Source organism: Pimephales promelas, chromosome 21, assembly GCF_988280905.1.
Source record: "Pimephales promelas chromosome 21, fPimPro1.hap1.1, whole genome shotgun sequence".
Classification (NCBI taxonomy): Eukaryota; Metazoa; Chordata; class Actinopteri; order Cypriniformes; family Leuciscidae; genus Pimephales; species Pimephales promelas.
This window is the reverse complement of record NC_142789.1, coordinates 20,258,467-20,279,468: the sequence shown is the minus strand read 5'-3', so window position 1 is coordinate 20,279,468 and position 21,002 is coordinate 20,258,467. Positions and strand designations below refer to the sequence as shown.

The window sequence follows — 21,002 nt, the reverse complement described above, 5'->3', positions numbered from 1 at the left end:
CAATCATTAAAAGACTTAATGATCAATATATTTTCTGATAAAAAAAGTAATATTTTATAATATTTAATATCAACAATACTAAAAAAGTATACTACCACTACTACTTCTAATAATAATAAGTACTATTATTATTTATAATAATTGTTATTGTAATAAATGTTATTGTAATTTTTTTTATTGGGGGGTTGGGGGTGGTCCTATCAACACTATGAGCATGCTAACGAATGGATAATGATGAGGCAACGGCCCCTGCAGAGCAAGTGCAGGCTATCAATCTGGTATCTCCGAGGGGCGATGTGAGTGAGATGAGTGTGGTGTTGAAGGTTAGTGAATTTTAATAACCTTGAATGATCGTAGATAATAATTCGTAAGATTGTACCGTTTAACTTGGGAATAGTAGAAAACAAGTTGAAAAAGACGGGAGGCAACAGTGTTGTTGATTTACATTAATTGTTTTAGGTTTACAAAGTAAATATTATAAATATTACATCACTGTTCGCCTGCTAATATCTGTACCTGGATACATTTGGTGACAATGCCGCAAGTTGATATCCTACTGTTTAGGCTACATGAGGCAGCGGTGTGTTTTTACGATAAATATGTGGTCTTAAAATATCTTTAGTGAAATGTATGTTGGAGATTATTGAATAATTTATAATTTTGAATTCGTTTTAATAATTATATTTATATACTATTTTGTTTTCATTTATATTGTTGTATTTGAATAATTTTAGGTGCTATATCTGTTTATTAATATCCTGGGAACTTATATATTTTTGATTTTATTTTATTTATTTATTTATTTATTTTTTGAAATCTATTTGGAAAGAAAATTTCCTGGCATCTCTTTAACTCAAGGTAAGCAAACATTGGACTAATAGGTTGCTGAAATTTATTGCCCTCTTTACATCTAGGATGCCTCTTATCCCTGTCACACAATATGTTTGCCAAATGGATTGAGATTAATAATAGATTAATGACTCTGGCACATTTTGCTCCATCAGTACTTTTTTACGCTAAGCTTTGCATTTTTTAGCGTATATGTATAATATTTTGAATACTTTGCGCATATCAAATGTATAAATCAAAAATAATCAGTAAAAAGTAGTCATAATAGTCTCAAAAAAAAAAAAATGGTGTTCACATTATTAACTGTTAGTTCCATAATATATCAACATGTCAAGTGATCAATTAGCTTCCTCCATAGCATTTTACCATTAGTATTTAATATATGCCACGGACTAATTCTTTGTGCTTCCTTTGTTTGAATATTTTATGACATGGTTCAAATGCTCTGGCATTTTCACTCTTCATCGTTACACTTATTCTTGTTGTAGCAAATACTGTGAGAGGAGTTTGAAAAGATGAATTGTGACCATGACAAGGAACATGGCCGGTCACCAATTGGATCAAAATCCAGCTTTCGTGAAGATGACCCGCAAGTTCATTCAGTTCCAAGTGTATCAACTTTTCAAAACTCTGGTAAGACTTTTCCGTTCTCTTTTAATTAATCACAGAGGAAAAGAGCAACTAATAATGTGATTTATTTATTTTATAGAGTCATCTGACAAAAAAGACCTAAAATCTACCAGAACATGTCTAAAGGATAATGAACTCTCACCAACAGATGAACTTTCTAGGAAGGAAAACTCATGTCTCATTTCTCCTCTCAGTAAAACGAAACCACTAGCATTTGGTAAATATCCTTCACACTACTTATCATTCTTTAAGCCAACATCCAAATCACTTTTGTCTCCAATTGTCTCCTCATCATAGACGTGCATATCAAAGAAGTCCCAGCAGATGTGAAAAAGCCACTTCAAGACGCACCTGGCAGAGACATCAGTGATGCTTTTCCTGTCTGTGTTCAGCTACCCACAAACCACCTCAAAAACGCACATATCACCGCTTTTAAAGCAACACACCGTCATAGCAAAATCAGCCACTCCTCCACCTCCACGTCGAAAAGTCATCTGAGCCTGAAAGCCCCTGCTGAAGGTAAGCAACACCTCAAATTACATTTGACTCAATGAAATGAGGTATTCAATTTTTATGACATCTAATGCATTATAGATGCAGCTGAAATCCCCGCTAGCAGGACTGATAACAGCTTTCCTTCTTCCTGTCATGTTTTATCATCAGTATTTAGCTAAATTTATGAGGGAATGCATGCATGGCCCAAACTTTCTTAGTGTGGTGCTGATTAGTAGTATAAAGGGCTCTTAAAGGTATACAAACAGGATAGCAGTTTTATGATGGACTACAATGTCAGCAAAGCTGCTTTATTTGTGGTTACCACATCAATACTTTGTCTGTTACAGCCATTAAAGCAATATTCTGGGTTCAATACAAGTTAAGCTCAATCGACAGCACTTGTGGCGCAATGTTGTTGATTAATACAGAAATTAATTTAGACTCGTCCCTCCTTTTCTTAAAAAAAAAAAAAATCAAAAATCTGTTTTATAGTGAGGCACTCAGGAAGTGAATGGGGCCATAAGACATAAACAGTATGTGTAAACATTAAAGACTAAAAAAATATGATTTAAACAACTTTACAGCTCAAATAATACTAGTTTTCATGAAGTCGACATGAAACAGAAGTTGCGAAAGTCTTTTCTTCCCTTTTGTGATGTATATACTGTATGAGTGTAACGGCTTCTCGTTAAATGGAAAATGGACGGTACTTGATTACCTCAGGATCTAGACCTATATGGTCTTGTTTTCAAGGAAACACTCAGCAAATTATTGATGAAGTGAACAAAAAGTTATGGAAGTTTAAATTTACAGTAAATCAAGATTTCCATTACACGAGAGTAGATGTTAAACTTAATGCTTATTTGTACTTGGCGTTCGGCAAGATAAGCAAAACTAAGACGTAGCTTTACAGTAAACTATGCTTCTCCATCCATTTATGGCCACAACTACAGTATGTAGTCGAGTAGGGGACATCTCTAGGGTCTTCAAGTGGGCACCTTCCATCCTCAGTGTTTCGTCGATTAGCAAACGACGCCTCAAGAGGGCTCGACCACGGGCTGTATACTAGAGACTAGACTAGAGACCAGCTAAGAAGGCCTGTTCACAGAATTATGAGAGCATTTGTCACTGATAAGAGGAGGCCTTTTGATTGCTGACCCATTACAAACACATGCAATTATGCAGTGATCGCTGATGTCTTGGCTAAGGACACCTGAGACGTATTTAGTGGGCATATTAGTTAGGGCAATATCTATGAGGGTGCCCGTATTTGCAGATTTTTGATGCATCCAGTGGGTTCGTTAAGCATGTCTCAGTTTAAGTCGCCCAACAATAACAACTCAACAAGATAAATGGGGAGCAATCAGTTTGCATAGATTGTCTAGGGCACATCTGGGCACAGAGGGGGGTCTATAACTGGTGGCTACAGTCAGGGACTTGTTTCTAGAAAGGTGGAATTAACAATTAATTGAATGATTGTGTTTTGCTATTGTTGCTACATAGTTGCATAGCATAGTTGTCAACAGAACTCAACTGCACCATGCACGATGGAAATAGTAAAATAATGAGTGTTGCTTCTTTTACTTTGTCCTCCATGAGTGCGACCAAAGGAGAAACCACAACGACCACAGGGTTTTCATTGCGTCCCATCTTCTTAGCGACCATCGGAGCTAGCCGATAAATTGAAGGGTAACTAAACCCCTGTTCAGAGCCTGACTCCACCCACTGGCAATATTTGAAAAATGCTGACCCCAGCGGAGATAGAGGGGACGAAATAGATGCTAAAACACTCTATCCTGATCGTTTTCAACACTCCCAATTCCAACTCCTGACTGGTTTTGACAAAACAAGCTGTTTTTTTATATTGCCAAGAGCGTAGCTCGTACCAAGAGCGTGGTGAGCTGAAACCTGCATACGTCACGAAGTGCAGAACATCCAATAGGAAAATTCAACTGCAGTAGCCACCGTTCAACCTGAAGAGGGCAGCACTAAGACGTTTTTACACCATATATTGTAGAAATAAAACTCTTTATACACAAATGTCAAAAAAGGTACTCGAATCAATGATTTGAGGTTGGTTTAGGGTTTAGTTACTCTTTAAACTTTTGCCGAATCGAAGGACGGCAAACACATCTTTCCGATCGACAAACGCCTCGATTTCAGTTCTCTATTCGTCTTTTAAAATTAATGTGCTGTCGATTTCCTTTACAACAGGCGGAATCTATACATCTCAGTTCTCCAGCTGCAGTCATCTTTAAGGGAAACCAGTTCAAACCTAGCGCTCTTTGATAACGTGATGATTACGTAACTGCAGATCATTTGTCCATCATCGTATAAAGCCCACCCTGGCAATTTGATTGGCCCGACGATTTCTGAACCGATCATAATTACTCCTGGATGGATCGAGTCCAGACTGAATGGATCAAGTTCCCGACCAAAAAAATGTTTTGGGTGGGGTTCGGGCTTGCATCCAGGCTAATGGCACATAAATAAAAAAATAAATAAATAATGATGTGCATGGACAAATGATTTATAATGCATACTGCAATATTCCATAAAAAACCAACAAGCAAGAATTGTCTATTTTGATTTCATAGTGACTTTGTCAGACCAATTTAAGTGATTTTATAAAACTATAAGCTTATTATTATAAGGCCTCATTCAGTTCCATTGTAAATGGCTCACCGTAACCAAAAATGTTGTGTTGAATGCAGAACGTGCGTTTAGTCTCACACATAATCCATTTTCTTCTCTTTTTTCCTGCACTTCTAGACCTGTGTGCATCCTTTCTGTTAGCGTGTTTGTTCTGCAAGTTTTGGGATTGCTTGCTGGCTGTTGGTGATGGTTGTCAATTCTGCGTGGCCTCAATCTGCACATCTTTCTGCTCTCAAGCATGTTGTTGCGACCCTTCCTCTCTGGAGGACTTCATAGATTTTTGCCAGTGTTGCAGCTGTGCCGAGTACATGGAGGCGTGCGGCTGCAGTTGTGGAGAAAAAATCTTCGACTGCTCCATGTGCGACATCTGTCTACAGACGGCCGAGTGTCTGGAGCTTGGCATGGAACTCTCTCAGCTTCTGTTTCACTAGCGGCATAGTCTCACTGTCATTTATATACTGGTCATGACTATCAAATAAGGCTGGAATGCAATGTGCTGATTTCACAAGCATGTAAATCTGCCGGTTGATTGTGGCTATGATACTGCACGGCTGCATTTACACACATGAACTACAATATATTAAAATAGTAACGTTTTTGTCCAGCTTATTCCAATTTGAGAGTAAACATAATTGGTCAAATAAATTGTCAAAGAATTGCAAAAAAATATTTTTATGTATATATATGGCAAGACAATGTTAGAATGCATTACACTAAATGTATCTCAAATATAAACCTTTTTTTATGTTTTACAGCTCTTTTGTTTGAAAAGAATGCAAGTTAGCCAATGTATGCGAAAGAGCTACTAGATTTTGTTTTATTTGTTTAAAACTGATAACTTGCACATCAAATATGGCATATTAAATGTTGAGATGAAACTGGAGGTAAATGTGAGAATTTGATTGAATAAACAATGACAAATGAGTTATATTTTTGTATGGAGATCTTTTAAAAAAAAACAAAAAAAAAAAACAAGACAAACATTTGAAAAAAAGTCAAGCATAAGATTATTTCATCAGATCAGTTTATTTTAGCCAATTATATGCACCAACACATTAGAATTTAAATATTTTTTTCTCAATTATAAATTATGCGCTTCAAAAAATCCAGAACACATTTGAGTATAGATGCAATGAAAGTAAAGACGGCAATAAAGAGGGCAGCTGAAAAATTACTGGCAATTCGGTTTTAATGAGTAGAAATATGTCTTTAGACACACACCAATGCTTATTTCTAAGGACTGTACTGTCAGCAGATGCGACAAACATTTGTATTGCTTAAATTGTGACTTCACATAAATCATTTCAAACATTCAAGTTTTGAAATATATTTTCCAAGTCTATGCTTTTAGCTTTAAATCATATAGTTTTATATATCATACATTCATTTGAATTGCTGCAGAACTCACAGAGAACAACTTCTAAAAATGTAAAGACTCATTTGTATTAATTCCTCTATATTTACAAACCAAACAAATGAATTTTGTTCCTTGAAGCTAAAAGGCACAGTCTGATCAGAGATAAAACTTAATTTGGCTTTGACCGGCAATACACTCAATGTCATGTTTCTGAGCACATCTACAGAACATTTACATTTGCAGGTAGGTGTATATTTAGCTGCATCCAATAAAATGCTGATTTAGATCTACTGCTTAAAAAAAGCACTTTAGGCAGAGGTAGCTTGAGACGTTTTACACCTGAAAAGCTATTTGTGCATGATGTTATGTGGCTTGTTTCCTTATATACATTCAAAAAAATCGGTAACACTTTGCGCATAATTCATTAACATAAGTTAATGCGTCAGGTATCAAGAAGTAACAATGAGCAATTAATTGAGATTAAATGTTCATGTATAAACTGTACCGTACATTGCTAAATCATTTTTGTTCATATTAATTTATTCTGCTTAAAAAATCTTTAAATATATTATTTTAAAATGTATTAGAATTGGTAGAAATTAGTATAAATAGAATTTGTTTGATGATACCTGACGTATTAATGCCAAATATTTTTTTTTTAAATAAATACATATATATATATATATATATATATATATAGGAAGTAACACTTCTTTACAATAAGGTTCCATTAGTTATAATGCATCAACTACAGTTAGCAATATATTTATTGCAGCATTTGTTCATCTTTGAACGTTAGTTCAAAAAATATAACTGGTACTCTTTAGTTTCTCAGATGCATCAAAATAATATTAACAGATACCACTTTTGACTTTAATAACGTATTGGTAAATGTTTAAATTAACATGAAGTAAGATTAATAAATGATTTATTAATTGCAAGTTCATGTTAACTAATGTTAACAAATTGAACCTTATTGTAGTGTTGCCAAATTAATTTTACCTTCTTCTAAAGTGTCACCAAAAAGATTATACATGAACACCAGCACCGTCACAAATTTGTTTAGCAATGTAACATTGAAAAAGGTCAAATTAACTAAGTTTAAAAGGAAGTGTTGTAAACAAACAAATAAAAAGTAGAATTTTCAAACCAGTTAGTAGTAAATATGGCTGAAAGTAAAGCCAGCAAAGTGTTAAAAAATAGACTTTTCTGATATACGCAGTAAATATTGCTTAAAAATTTCATCAACAATATAAATAATGAGTTCTTGCAATTAAACAACTCCAAAACATCCCTTTGGTATGGTAAGTGACGACTACTACACTCCAAAAACATATATGTGCACTTGCATGCTCTGAATGCAGAGTCTAATAACACATCTATCACATTAATAAATGTCACATGACTTAACCTTATGGCAGCTGAAGGCTAAAGGAAGGCTTTGAAAGGCTAAAACGTTCTACATTTTAGCTACAAAAAGGCTAAACGGTTTGGGTGCGTTTCAGACTTGATTTAACATTTAGGAGTTTGCAATCACTGACTGCCAATGAAACCCTGTAATACTACAGTTAATTTTTCAAATGAACTGCCTTGAATCAAAGAGAACAACAGAGTTCTTTGAAGGGATAGTCCACCAAACAATGAAAAATCCATAAAAGTGTCTGCAGAACACAAAAGAAGATATTTTGAAGAAAGTTGGTAACCAAACTGCTTTGGTAATCATTGACTTCAACACAACAGACTAGAGCTGCATGATTCTAGATAAATTGAGAATAGCCCCACGATTCAACAAAATAACGTACATTTCTGGAAGTTCTGACAAAATGTTAATTGCTGCATAAAAATGTTTAATTAATTTGAATGAATGATTCAATGACTCACTCACAAAGAACACTTGATCCACTGCTAATCGTGCAGCTCTAACTGAGAAATTTAGCAAAATATCTTCTTTATGTTCTACAGCAGAAAGTAAGTCATGCAGGCTTAGACTAGACGACAGAATTTTTAAGAACTCACTGTCCCTTTAAAACATTCCACGTCGTCCCACATGAGGAAAAGAACAGAAACATACATATAGTGGTCACTTCTGTCACAAGTCATCCTCCATGTTTACACTACTATCGTGGCTGCTGGTCTTGGAGGCTCCAGGGGAAAAGAGCACATCTGAAGACCTGACAGTGGGCATTGTGCAGCTGTCATCCATCAGAATGTCACTGAGACCCACGTCAGAGTAAAGATCAGAGGCCGTGGGGTCGTCCAGATCAGCAAAGTTAAAGGTATCCAGATCGAGAGGGCCGCTTACTGCCGCAGCAGCCGGGGAGCCGGAGTGAGGTACAGCGAGGAAGGGGGAAGTCTGTGCCATGGCAGCATCCATACTGAGGTGGCTCTGAGGGTGGCCTTCCTCAACGCCAGGTTGCATGGACTGGTTTGCCTGTAGTATCTGTTGCTGAAGGAAGCAAGCATCTGTGCTCAGGCCTTGAGACACAGCTGTGTTGAGGCCATGTTGACGAGCTTGCATCTCTAATTCCTGTGTGTAAAAAACAGAAAGAGTCTATCTTTTCACAGGCTTTAACATAATAAAGAAGTGGAACAAGTTAAGTGTTAAAGGGGAATGTTTTTTTGAGACAGACAGGAAAGCTAACGTTTCACAAACCTGTATGCGGAGCAGCAAGGCCTGGTTGGATTGTTCTATTTTCTTTTGCCTTATCTCAATCTCTTTGGCCCTCTGTTGCTCTTTCTGAAGTTTTCTTATATAATCAACTGAAGCCTTTAAAATGGTTCCCTTGTTCCAACGCATCTCCCTGCCAATTCATCCAGACGGGAGATAAATATTATGCATACACACACTCCAAAGTTTTGGGTCAGTAAGATTTTTCTTAGGAAATATAGTATGCTCACCAAGATGGCAATTATTCGATCAAGCATACGGTAAAAACAGTAATATGCTGAATTTTTTTTATTTATTTAATATTATAATATGTATTATAACATTATGTCTTTACTGTCACTTTTTAATCAATTTAATGCATAGTTGTTCAATAAAAGTGTTAATTTCTTTCGGGGAAAAAAAGACTTACCCAAACTTATACAATAGTGCATAACATCACTCTATGATGTACCACATATACATTGCAGTGGCTCAACTAATAACAATTTAAAAGAGAACTGATTTTTTTTTAGTCTTGGAATTTATAATTGTCTTAAAAACCTTTTGATCTAAAGGCTTATGCTTGAAATTAGTTTTGAAGATCATGAAAAAAAAAAAAAATCAGCCAAAAGTGTCCAAAACATTTGACTAATATTATATGTTTTTTTTTTTAAGTGCCAGAAAGCTTAAGGTTTCAAGGAAAGAAACTTACGGATCACTGGATTTGGGTATCATAGCCCCTAATTCCTTTATTCTGTCATTTATGTTGAATCTTCTCCGCCTTTCAACTACACAAGGCAAAACACAGATTTGGGCTGAGTAATGTAACGACACGGTAAGCAAACAATACACGACTGGAGAATGTGTCTTTTGAACTCACTGAGATTGTGATTATCTTTCTTCTGCCTCTCCTTCATGAAAGCTCTAGCATCTGTGTCTGACAATAAAGAGCTATTATGACTACTACAAAATACTGTAGAATCAGATTCATAGCACAACAAACAGTTTGAAACCAATGGAACACAGAAGGCGGCTGTTGAGTAAAACATTACCAGAAAATTCCCTTTTGATGTTGGGCAGATCTGCTGGACAGGAATTGCTGACGTTGATGTTGGAGGTTGCCATGCCAGGACTGCTGTAGACATCCAGAAGGTTACCCGGTAGCTAAGACAACAACAGAAGAGAAATCAAATCAAAACCCTTCTAAACACTGAGCTGTACCAGGAAACTTATTGTGGTAATATCAGCCTAAAACACATTGATTAAAATCAAAATGTGTTTTACCATCAAGTATACTATTGAACATGAATGTAAATAAATGTTGCAAGGAACATTTTATTGTAACTGAGGGAAAATCTTGCCATTTTATTGTTCAAAGTGAATGTAGTGCTATTATTCTGGACGTGAATACATTACATTCAAATTGAATTACTGAACTATTCATATTATTCACACATTGAGGGAAACAACAACAACTTGCAGACAAATTATTAATCATTATCAACATTAATTAAAATCATTTTATTTTATTACGCAATTGTATTCTGATTTACATTTTCTGATATTGTAATGATATACATATTATAGAGATGCACGATTACAATTTTCTAGGCCGATTCCGATTTCTGATTTTTCATTGACTTTGACCTGCCGATACCGATATTAGCCAATTCTTATTTCATTTTTTCTAACCACTTTAAAGCACAAACAAATATTTATTTTCTAAGTTTTCTTTAATAAAACATTTTGCATTTTGCATAGAACATTTTTTGCTATAAATTAGATATAAATTTATAAATTACTCCTGGTGTGAGAAATTCACACACACATCTAAAGTGCAGTGTTATGGAATAACTATTTTTCATTCTTTTCACATTTCAAAACAGCAGATTCAAAACAGATTTCTTTAAAAATAAAAACTAATAAATGGCTAGTAATTCAAGAATAAGGTTTCACCTTTCTTTTTCTTTCATGCTCCTGCAATAAAACTAAAAACCTATTTTTAAATTTTACATCAACTCACTTTTTTCTCTTCCCTCCAGAAAATAAATAAAGGAAAATCCTTTGCCAGTCGTTTCTAGAGTTCATCTTGTGCCATGCTCTGTACAGTCCCTTTTGAGCCCTCCCTGATAATTCCTGCCTGGCAGGTGTTAGTTAAGTGTCAGAAGTGAATATTTATGTTGATTGCCGAGATGCATCCCCATTTATCGCCTCCTTCATAAGTGCAGTGGATAGCATTCACTCTTAAAAGGGGTGGTGACATTTGCATTCAGGAAATGATCCCTCCGTAGCTTTCAGAAAGGCTTGTGGCGGTTTACCACAAGTATAGATGGGGTTCAATGAGCCTTTTATTCAGAGCATTGCCGTAATGTTATGGATGTGTTCATCAATAATGAAGATCATCGCTCAGCTTACCGTGTTCGGGAGTTGTAGGCCAGAATCTATCAGTGACATGATGTCATCATTGAAGCTGGACTCAAGGCTGATGATGTCGTCGATTACATCATCCATCTGAGGGGATGCAATCAAGGTGCAGAATGAGTACTGTCTTATTGCATATCTAATCGCTTTAGAAGTGGGTATCTGTTTAGGGAACCAATGACCTGTATTCTTAACAAGAGTGTGTTTTATGGGTGATCTAAAGCAGAAGTGCTGTATGGTGTGAAAGAGGGGAGCAGATATAATTAAGCTGCTGGTGTGGTATTTTGCAGTTAAATGCAACACAAACTAGTGAGAGGGCAAGTTGAACAGAGAAAGTTAAACATGTTCACGTTTCAAGAGAGTGGCACACAGTAAAAATATAACTGGGCTACACTTTATTTGAAGGTGTCTTTGTTACAGTATAATTATATACGCAATTACTGAGTAATGTTAATAACAACATGTACTTACTATAGAATTAGGGTTAGGATTAGGGCTAGTTGATTATTAACTATGTATAATTTACGACAAATTTACGACAACTGGTTGAGTGTGATGGGGAGAGATGAGGCTCAGTCTGTCCAAAACAAGGAAATCCTTGTGCAAGTAATGGCGATACTTCCAGCAAACTCGCTGTACTTCTGCTAACAACAAGCCTGATAACTCAACTAATTTTATAACCACCTCTTTGATGACCTGACACGCCTCGTTAATCTCACAATAATTACAAGTGAATGAAAGTTGAAGAAGTTCAATACAGGCAATGTGCCAACATGTCAGGTGGATGGTGCTAAAAAAAAACATTCTGCATGTGTTCAGCGATTACAATATAAAGCTTACAAAATGTTCATCATAAACTGGCGCTAAGTAGGGACAGTAGCCTCTACTATTTAGATACAACTACATCAGTGTATTTTAGATGTGCTTTACCTCTTCTTTGTTGGAGCCCAGGTTAAGATGTGCCATTGGGCTATTGGGAGCACTGCTTGCAGAAGGGCCCATCTCCGGAGCAGAGTTTGACTGCTGGACGGGTGATACACCAAGAGTTTGTGTGGCAACCTTATTGCCTAGCGTGGTGGACAAGTACTGCTTCACTTGCTGCCTCTGAGCCTGCTGGATGTGGTATTTAGTTGGGTTCTCAAGATGAGTTTGCACCTACAGCAAAGTAAAAACACTGGGTCAATGGTCATGTAAAGACATCAGTGACATTTCATTCTCTACAATACGTTTCACTCTGTGTATTAGTCACGAGGAAAGAAATTTTGGCACTTTATATAAAAAAAGGGAACTCGCACTTATGTTGAATCTACATTTTATGCATGTGACATCAAAACTAAATTTTAGTGGACTGAAGAATGCCTTATTTTTAAAAATGTCTGTAATATTTAAAAATACATGTTTGAAAATGATTATGTAATATTCAAAAAATAATTACATTTAAATTTATTCCACATTTTTTAAACCAAAGAGTTTCTTTTGCAATTTTTATTTTCGAACATTTTTTTCAAACTTTAAACTTTCAGCTAATTGCGTCACAGTTACTAGACATGAAAACAGTAGTAGAACGTTTTTTCGACCGAGAGAGACTTCTTTAAGGCATAAGATGGTCAGACCCACCTTCAGAACCTCCACCGGTACTTGAGCTGGAGGAGGGCGGGCAGCCATGGGTGGCACTGTGACGGAGATGGCGGGAGTGGAATCTGTTGGGCGAAGCTGAGCGACAGACGCCTGCTGCTGCGCCTCCCTCCTTTCCTGCTCCTGCGCCTGCTCCCGCATCAGCTGTTGCCGTAGCAACACTCGGGATGACATGGCTACGCTGGTTCCACGGGTCAAGTATGAGAAGAATTAACAAGCTGCAATGGTGAAAGCATCAAGAAAAATTTGGTAATAATGCTACGGGATCAGCAGTATAAAAGGAAATAACACTTCTCTTTTTGGACAAAGAAGACATGAGGAACAGGGAAACTTTACTAATCTGAGTCAACACTCAAATAATTGCATTTACAGAGAAATATAAAACTCTATCATTAACCTCCAAGACTTTTCTTCTTAAGCAGGAAGAATATTTGCAATATTTGTCTTGTTAAAGGCTATAACACTAACCATTTAACTAATATAAAACAACAATATGAAAATGATAATGACAAGTGAAATATTTTATAAAATTTACAGGAAAAAAATGTCTAACCAAAAACTACAGCTTAACATTTATAATAAATCCGTAAAATATCACAATTAAAATCTGCAGCTCTATCATAGGGAAGTACCTTTACTGTCTATGGGAAGTACAAAATTTACCTGATGACAGCTAACCAAAATTCTTTTTTTTTTTGTGTGTGTGTGTGTGGATTTGCCTCCTCTAAATACCAACAATATATCACTAATCTGAACGTATTCCTTTAGCTATTAATGGGCAAAAAAAACGCTTTTTAAATTAAGATAGTGCAGTTAGCTCTGCTGTGAGTTATGTAATAGTTTGCTATAGGTTGGGATTAGCCGAAGTTGAGCAAGTTCGTTAACATTAACCAAATTAACTTGTGTATTAATTATTTACAACAGTAAGCAACTGTAACTGCATATGACAGTTTCTAAAGCGCAATTAACAAACCCGGATGGTTGTTTTTAGCACCATCCAGCTGTTAGCGCAAGGCTAACTAGCTAGCTAACGTTAGTTGACATGTCATCCAACGTCAAATTGGCACGTTGCCTGCATTTAATTTCTTCAACTTCCATTCACGCATAATTACTGTGAGATTAACAATGATTATACATACGTGACAGGTCGTCAAAGAGGTGGAAATAAAGTTAGTTGAGTTACCAGGCTGGTGCTAGCAGAAGTACTGCGAATTTGCTGGAAGTATCGCCATTACTCGCACGAGGATTTCCTTGTTTTGGACAGACTGAGCCTCATCTCTCCCCATCACACTCAACCATCTTATTGTTTGTTATTGTTAACTAAAACTAAATCTAACTTAATAGTTAACTTAAACTTAACTTAATAGTTTAGAAACTTAGAAAGAAAAAATAAATAAATAAGTATTTTAAGATGAACTACTAAAATTACTAAAACTAAGATTTAAATAAATTAACAATAAACAGATGAAACAAAACTAATACAAATGACAAAACTAAAATAACTTAATACAAAATAAAAGATAATTTAACATTAAAATATAATATTATATAATTATTTTTTTAAAAAATTCCAAAAGGCATGTACACGTGTACATCTAAGTTTTAAAAGCTTAAAGAATTTTAATAGTTTTTTTTTTTTTTACAGCACCAGACAAAATTCTAAACACCTACAGGGGTTGGACAACGAAACTGAAACACTGGCCAATGTTGGAGGTTTGACATCTATATGCCTGGCGGCCAATCTTCAGAGTGAAGCACGGGTGGATCAGTGATGGTTTGAGCTCCAATATCATGACAATCCTGATTGTATTTGATGGACACGACACTGCCGAGGACTACCAAACCCTTCTGGAGGATCATGAGCACCTGATGCTCAAACCATGTATCAGCATGAGCATGCACCAACACACACAGCAAGACTTGTGACAGAAGGGTTTGATGAAGATGAAAGTGACGTTGAACATCTCCCATGTTCTGCACAGTCACCAGATCTGAATATTATTGAGGTGTTTTGGAGGAGCGAGTCCACCAGCATCATATAGTGACCTGGACACTGTTCTGGAAGAGGAACGGCTCATAATCATTCTGGTCACTGTGAAGGACTTCTATCTGTCAATTGGTGCTGTATTTGGATGCAAAATGAAGCCCTCACCATTCTAACAAATTATTGTGTTGTAAAACCAGGTGTTTCAGTTTCATTGTCCAACCCCTGTACTCACTTTTACAATATTATTCTAAAATGTGGAAAACGTAATAAAGTCAAAATTATGAAATGACAATGGGGAAGGATGGGGGAAAGGTAGTGGCTAAAAATGTTAACGTCAAAACATTTATGTATGCAAAATATGTATGTATCCATCCATGTTTTTATATGTTTCATTTTATTTTATGCATTTATGTATAATTTTGCTTCAAAATTAGCCATGCTTTAACTAAATTATAGGCTGCTCTTCCTTCACAATCTGGTTTGACATGTACTTATAAAAGTGAATAAACTGGTACCAGGACTTTGAAAGTTGTCACAATAACTAAAAATTGGCACTTTTCTGATTTTTGTGTATAAAGAAAGGAGGTCAATAATAAACGTAGAGGTCTAGTTGAGTCATTCTTCTCAGTAAGAGAAAATATGATTTATTTGCATATTTTAAATTGTAGATCATTTAAATATACAAGTATGTTATTATTTCTAAGGAGAAAGTAAAATGAACTCCCAGAGCATCTTGGTTTAATGCTCATGGCATCAGCTGTCAGAGAAGGAGAAATTTAAAGCTGAGGTAAGAGAATCTGAAAGTTTGGTGCCGAGTTTATCTGTGAAAGAAGAAAAAAAGACAAGTGATGTTATAATACATAGTTTTAAAACATTGTTCTCAGCTTGTAATACATGTATGGATCACTCATGGATGAATTTATTCCAAACAAAGAAGGTCATACCAGCTCTCTTTTGCTGCTTCTTTCTTTTTTTGTTGGCAGCCAAAAGGGCCTGACCTTGAAGGAGTGGGTCAACTTTCAGAATGTCTTTTAGGTCCACTGGCTTTGGGCCTACAGCTTCGATTGTACCACTGCTTTTTGTCTTGGGAACCTTGAGCTCAACAGTCATCGGTCCAAACTTAATAAAAGAATTATAATTGAAAGTCAAAAATGGGATCCGAGTCTTAAAGCACACCATAACAAATTGCCACCAAACTAACCTTTGTGCACTGAATAATTAATAGGTGGATGTAAAATTATCTTGAATTAGGAACTGAACCATGTAATGGATGTACCTCTGGGTCCTCATCTGCATCCATTGATTCAACCGTGTCTTGAAGTTCAGGGTCCTCTGATGGTTTGTCCATTTGCAGTTCTGTTAGATCTTCTCCTTGACCACATTCTGTCAATCCAGATGTAGCCATACAGAACCCCATCTGTACATCAGATGAGCCACACTCTAAATTGTAAAAAAAAAAAAAAAATAAATAAATATAATGGCAAATGTGTGTATAGTTACAATGTAGTTCTAAAACGTATATAAAATATGTTATGTCTATTTCATTGATAGTATAGCCACAGTTACCAGCCATTGCCTCCAGATTTCCCTTCTCCAGTTCATCCCAGTCAAATGCTTTGCCCATCTCAGCAACAATCTCAGCACTGACATGCGTGGGCAGCGTGTGAGTCTCAGGAGGATGTGTGAAGTAGCTGATACGACCCCTGTACAAGACAGAAAAAGAGTTTTAAATGTACTTTACACCAACAAGACCAACAAGTAAAAGCTGTGCAAGTAAAAAATTTGAGGTATTCACATGACAATGATGTACTTAAAACGGAAAAGTTTAAACTATCACAGTTCACAAGGATCAGCGAAAATGACTAACAAGCCTGTGTGATGCATCCGAGGCCAGTAGTTGGCAATGTCACTTGTAAATAAACATTACACGCCTATAGACTAAACACGTAATAGGCATGTGCATGTCACCACTTTCACAAATTCATGTTTTTGTTGTTTACATGGAGACGATGGTAACAATGTTTTTTAAAAAAACTTGAAAACCCTATTTTAGAAAGCTTGCGTTTTCAGTCTGCCAAAACGCAAAAAAAAAAAAAAACCTTAAACTTAAAAACATCTTTATTTGTGTTTTAAATGTGGACAAATTACTTTGTGCTTGAAACGACATGAGAGTGAGTAAATGATGAAAGTTTTCAAAATAATGTTCAACTGATATCACATTTCCTTATTTACATTAATTTGAATCTTAAAGGGACTTTGTTCTGTGAAACACAAAAGAAGATATTTTTAAAAATGTCTCTGTTTTTTTTTTTTTTTTTACCATAAAATAAAAGCCAATTTTGGACCCCATTCACTTTCATTGTATGTGCAAACAATTTAAACATTCTTCAAAATATAATTTTTCTTCTTCCACAGAAGACAGTTAAATAATTGTTAAATAATTCTTAAAAGGTCAACACGTAACTGACGTTAAATTCACCGGGACTGTGACCTCACCCTGTCCAATCCATAAGAACACTCTTGGCAGCTTTGTCGGAGTCAGGAAGCCCCCCTTTCCTCAGCTTGCCTTGACGACGGGCAAGTAAGGCCAGAAACTCATGTACTGTCTGGAAGTCTGGAATTCCATAATGATCCATTATCTATGTAAGAAAGATTAAAAACCAACTGGCTCTCAATCAGATGTAACACTATAATTCCACATTCAATTAAACGGAAGTTTTTGAAATACAAGTTACAAACCTGTATTTTATTGCAGCGCCTCAATATGGCTTCAACAGGTGGAATTGGGTCCACCAGCTGCTCAATCTTCACACAGTTCCGAAGGATCATGGCAGCATCACTGGTTGAGGTTGCCATTACAATACCAGGGCAATCTAAAAGTTTGATATGTTTGTCTAGATGGACCTCCTGTAAACACCTGAAACACATTGATTTGAGGGAAAGGCAGCTTAGAATTATAGAAAATTTTACTTTATTTTAATTTACAAAAAAAAAAACATACTTGGTAACTCCAGGTGTAGCTCCAACATTACATGCACGAGCACGCTTCAAGCTGTTAATTAAACTGCTTTTCCCCACATTCGGAAAACCTGAAACATTTCGTTAACTTTTATAGAAATTCATGACAGAATTTTATTTTTAGTACATATGTTGCTAAAAACAACTTACCGACCACTCCTACAGTTATGGCCGTTTTTATATCTTGGTTCCGGCAGTAGTTTCCTAATAGTTTCATTAAACAATCCGCCCCGACACAAGCACTGCTTTCGAGCAGCTCTTGAGTAGCCTGGGTCACAGGCACACGACTGCGTTTCTGTGGAAGTCAGACAACAGAAAAACTTTACTGTAACACTATAACAAATGAAAAGTTCAGATGCAAAAGCCTCTAAATGCCATTTGAAATTTTCTTCTTTAATGATGATTTTTGTCAAACTTGTATATTTAAGTTCAGTAATTTCACTTAAATAACAATTAATAGGTAATTATCATTGCCATTTAAGTGAAATCACTGAACTTAAATATACAAGCTTGATAAAAATGATCATTCTAGAAGAAAATTTCAAATGGCGCTTAGAGGCTTTTGCATCTGAACACTTCAAATACTGTATAGGTCACAGTAAATAAAAAAACTATTATTTGCAGAGTCTGATAATAAAATACATCTCCATTCATAGTTTGCAGCTTCGCACATGATGTCACACTTTTACAGGACCACCCACCTGGAGAGCAAAACAAGACTTTCCTCCATGCTTGCCAGTCATTGTTAACTAGGATTATACTAAGTACAGTGATATTAAATTACAAAATTCAATATACACCTTATTAATGATGCATAATATGCACAGGCAGCAGATGAACAAAAGACCTTAAATAGAACATACAGTTACTTGTTAAGCATTTTTCCATAGAAAAACATTTTTTTACACATTAGGTATTGTTAGCAGGTGTTGTTTATGGATCAAAAATGGACAAAACTTGCTTTTTTTCACACATTTTTGTTTCTTTCTTTTGAAAGAAGATCTAAATATTTGTGGCTTGAAACAGATGGAAATTTTCAGTTCTATGGATGTTTTGCTCTCCTGGTTTCTGCGCCAGTCATGTGATTGAAAACTATGAATTGTAGCTCTCACCAAATTTTTGTTCTGCTGCTGGGTGGAGGATTTGAAAGCCACAGTAGGAAACTCATTGCGAAGATACTTGATCCATTTTTCCACAATATCCTTGGACACCAAATCTTAGGGTGGACAAAGTCGAGAGAAAAAAAAAAACAGTTTTTGGTCTGTTGCATAATGAAGTTTTCAATTCGACAAGCAAAAAATTCTCTCTTACCAATTTTATTTAGAACAAGTACAATTTTTTTGTTGGTTCCACTTTGGACAACAGCCTGTTCGACCTGTGGACAGCGGCAACCTAAGGGATCTCTCGCATCCATAACCTCTAAAATAACATCTGCTGCCTCTATTACCTAAAATAAAAAGAGACAAAAGAAGTAAATTGTCATTAAGAAATGGCCAATAGAGGTTCATCTTTAAGGGGAAGTATAACGGGTTATCAAAACATGCCAGTACAGGGAACAGTACCTTTTTAAATTCTCTGCAGTAAGCCTTTCTTGAATTCTCAGTTTCAAAGTTTACATTCTTCTCCAGGATTTGCATTTGATTTTCCTGCATTCATCGCATTAACAATAAAGAGTTATTAAGACAAAGGTGCAGATCTAAAAGGATTTGCAATTGCAAAAAAGATCATTTATGGATGTGTTACAGAGGTTGAACAATATAGTGACATGGTTAAATTAGGGTTGCACAATTAATCAAATAGAAACCGCACGCGATTTGGCAAAGGCTGTGATTATTTTATGCACAGCTTGTCAGTGAAGTACGGCTCTGTGATCAGAAGTAAATGCTGCTCCATGTGAAAGCCAAAGGGCATCTCACGCAGACACACCAAATATGCCCTGGCGGAAAAGTACAATAACGCACATCATTCCAGGATATATCTATGGGCCTCATCCTAAAAACTCTTGAAACTCTTTGATTGATTTTGACAATAAGCCAAATCATCTTAAGCACGATTTCATGTTAATCGCGATTAATCTTGCAGCCCTAGGTTAAATTATATAATGCAATTTGCAAACATTTAAAAAATATATAAAAAAAAAACATTAAAAAATGTTTGTATGGTAGTATATTTTTAAACAATGAATTCATTCAATTCTATTCAAGTGAAAGGCTAATACCATGTCTTTAATAGTAAAATGTCAGATACCAACCCTCTGTTCAAACTCTTTTTGTCGTAACTGTATGTCTTTCTGGAAACTGTCCAGACTTCTCCTTTTCATCATCTCTTTCTCTCGTGACAACCTCTGCCTCTCCTGTTGCTCCTCCAACTAGAAAACAGTCGACACAAACTCCACATTAGCATTTGTTATGATATACATCAACATCAGTGATGTAAATAAAGGTAAAAGTATATGTTACACAGATCTGGAAAAGTGCAACAAATTTAGAAAATATTGTAGATCCCTTCCTCACCCTCTGTTTTCGGAGTTCAGCTTGTCTCTGACTGTGTTCTTTGAAGCTGCGCATATTGGGTACGCCAAGATCTTTCTTCCCTCCTTGAGACTGCTGCCCATCCTTGGACTTCAGAGAAGACAGTCAACATACACTGACAGTCAAAAGCTGGGACACTGAAATGACGTTTCTCTCATTATCTTAAATTCCTCATAAAGTTGGTCCAAAATGTTCAGAGCTATTATCTAGGCAAAGAGATGGCACTTTGAAGCTCAACTATAATATAGATTTGTTTATCTTTCTGATAAACAACATAATTCCCTCAATTCCATTATAGTGTGGTCTTATAATGTTGATTATTTTAAATGTGTAAATAACAGTGATTGAGTAGGGGTGTCCAAACATTTGACTGGTAGTATTTGTGTTTCTGGTACAGGTAGACATAGTAAGCATATTAAAACTGAACATTTATTTGACAGTATTAGCATGTAGGCTAAATTACGCACCTTTTTACCGCTAAACCCCAGCCGTTTCGCTCGTTTTTGCTCTGAAACATGGTTAAAGTAATTCAATAAAACGGCCCTTGTGTCAGCACTTTTTAATGTTCTATAAGTGAAAAAAGACTCAAATGTACATATACTCACTTGCTTTAGACATTACTCCACGTGGTTTAAAGCGCAAGTGAAGACAGCGACAAAATCTCGTCTTTCAAAATAAAAGTCTAAGTGAGAATCCGCTGCGTCCTGTACAATCTATGGTCATGTACTGTGTCTGGTGGCACAATGCTGCCGCAAACTTAATAAAACACCTATGGTA

General features: G+C 35.8%; 3 protein-coding genes across 8 annotated transcripts; 1 reads left to right on the top strand and 2 right to left on the bottom strand.

Annotated features, from left to right (window-relative positions):
* Positions 1-190: 190 nt before the first annotated feature.
* On the top strand, positions 191-5,549 carry LOC120480715 (uncharacterized). The gene is made up of 5 exons (XM_039674068.2): positions 191-323; positions 1,338-1,482; positions 1,559-1,696; positions 1,777-1,998; positions 4,747-5,549. The coding sequence occupies exons 2-5, from the start codon at positions 1,365-1,367 to the stop codon at positions 5,058-5,060; spliced, it is 792 nt and encodes a 263-aa protein (XP_039530002.2). The 5' UTR covers positions 191-323; positions 1,338-1,364; the 3' UTR covers positions 5,061-5,549.
* Positions 5,550-7,426: 1,877 nt separating this feature from the next.
* On the bottom strand, positions 7,427-13,965 carry tfe3b (transcription factor binding to IGHM enhancer 3b). 3 transcript variants are annotated; one of them, XM_089124918.1, is made up of 9 exons: positions 13,873-13,965; positions 12,672-12,907; positions 11,985-12,209; positions 11,049-11,144; positions 9,686-9,797; positions 9,514-9,570; positions 9,346-9,421; positions 8,640-8,787; positions 7,427-8,513 (listed from the first exon to the last, which is right to left on the bottom strand). In XM_089124918.1, the coding sequence occupies exons 2-9, from the start codon at positions 12,861-12,863 to the stop codon at positions 8,076-8,078; spliced, it is 1,344 nt and encodes a 447-aa protein (XP_088981044.1). In that variant the 5' UTR covers positions 12,864-12,907; positions 13,873-13,965; the 3' UTR covers positions 7,427-8,075. The 3 variants fall into 3 exon arrangements, with proteins under 3 accessions (XP_088981044.1, XP_039529975.2, XP_039529974.2); XM_039674041.2 differs by having other exon boundaries at positions 9,514-9,564; XM_039674040.2 differs by having other exon boundaries at positions 13,829-13,940.
* Positions 13,966-15,286: 1,321 nt separating this feature from the next.
* On the bottom strand, positions 15,287-20,948 carry gnl3l (G protein nucleolar 3 like). 4 transcript variants are annotated; one of them, XM_039674027.2, is made up of 15 exons: positions 20,831-20,948; positions 20,693-20,733; positions 20,208-20,315; positions 19,946-20,062; positions 19,257-19,340; positions 19,006-19,141; positions 18,807-18,910; positions 17,845-17,989; positions 17,678-17,765; positions 17,416-17,593; positions 17,173-17,315; positions 16,243-16,379; positions 15,953-16,116; positions 15,621-15,795; positions 15,287-15,497 (listed from the first exon to the last, which is right to left on the bottom strand). In XM_039674027.2, the coding sequence occupies exons 1-15, from the start codon at positions 20,841-20,843 to the stop codon at positions 15,430-15,432; spliced, it is 1,701 nt and encodes a 566-aa protein (XP_039529961.1). In that variant the 5' UTR covers positions 20,844-20,948; the 3' UTR covers positions 15,287-15,429. The 4 variants fall into 4 exon arrangements, with proteins under 4 accessions (XP_039529961.1, XP_039529962.1, XP_088981240.1 ...); XM_039674028.2 differs by having other exon boundaries at positions 20,208-20,309; positions 20,831-20,895; XM_089125114.1 differs by having other exon boundaries at positions 20,208-20,362; positions 20,831-20,848.
* Between the last annotated feature and the right edge of the window lie 54 nt (positions 20,949-21,002).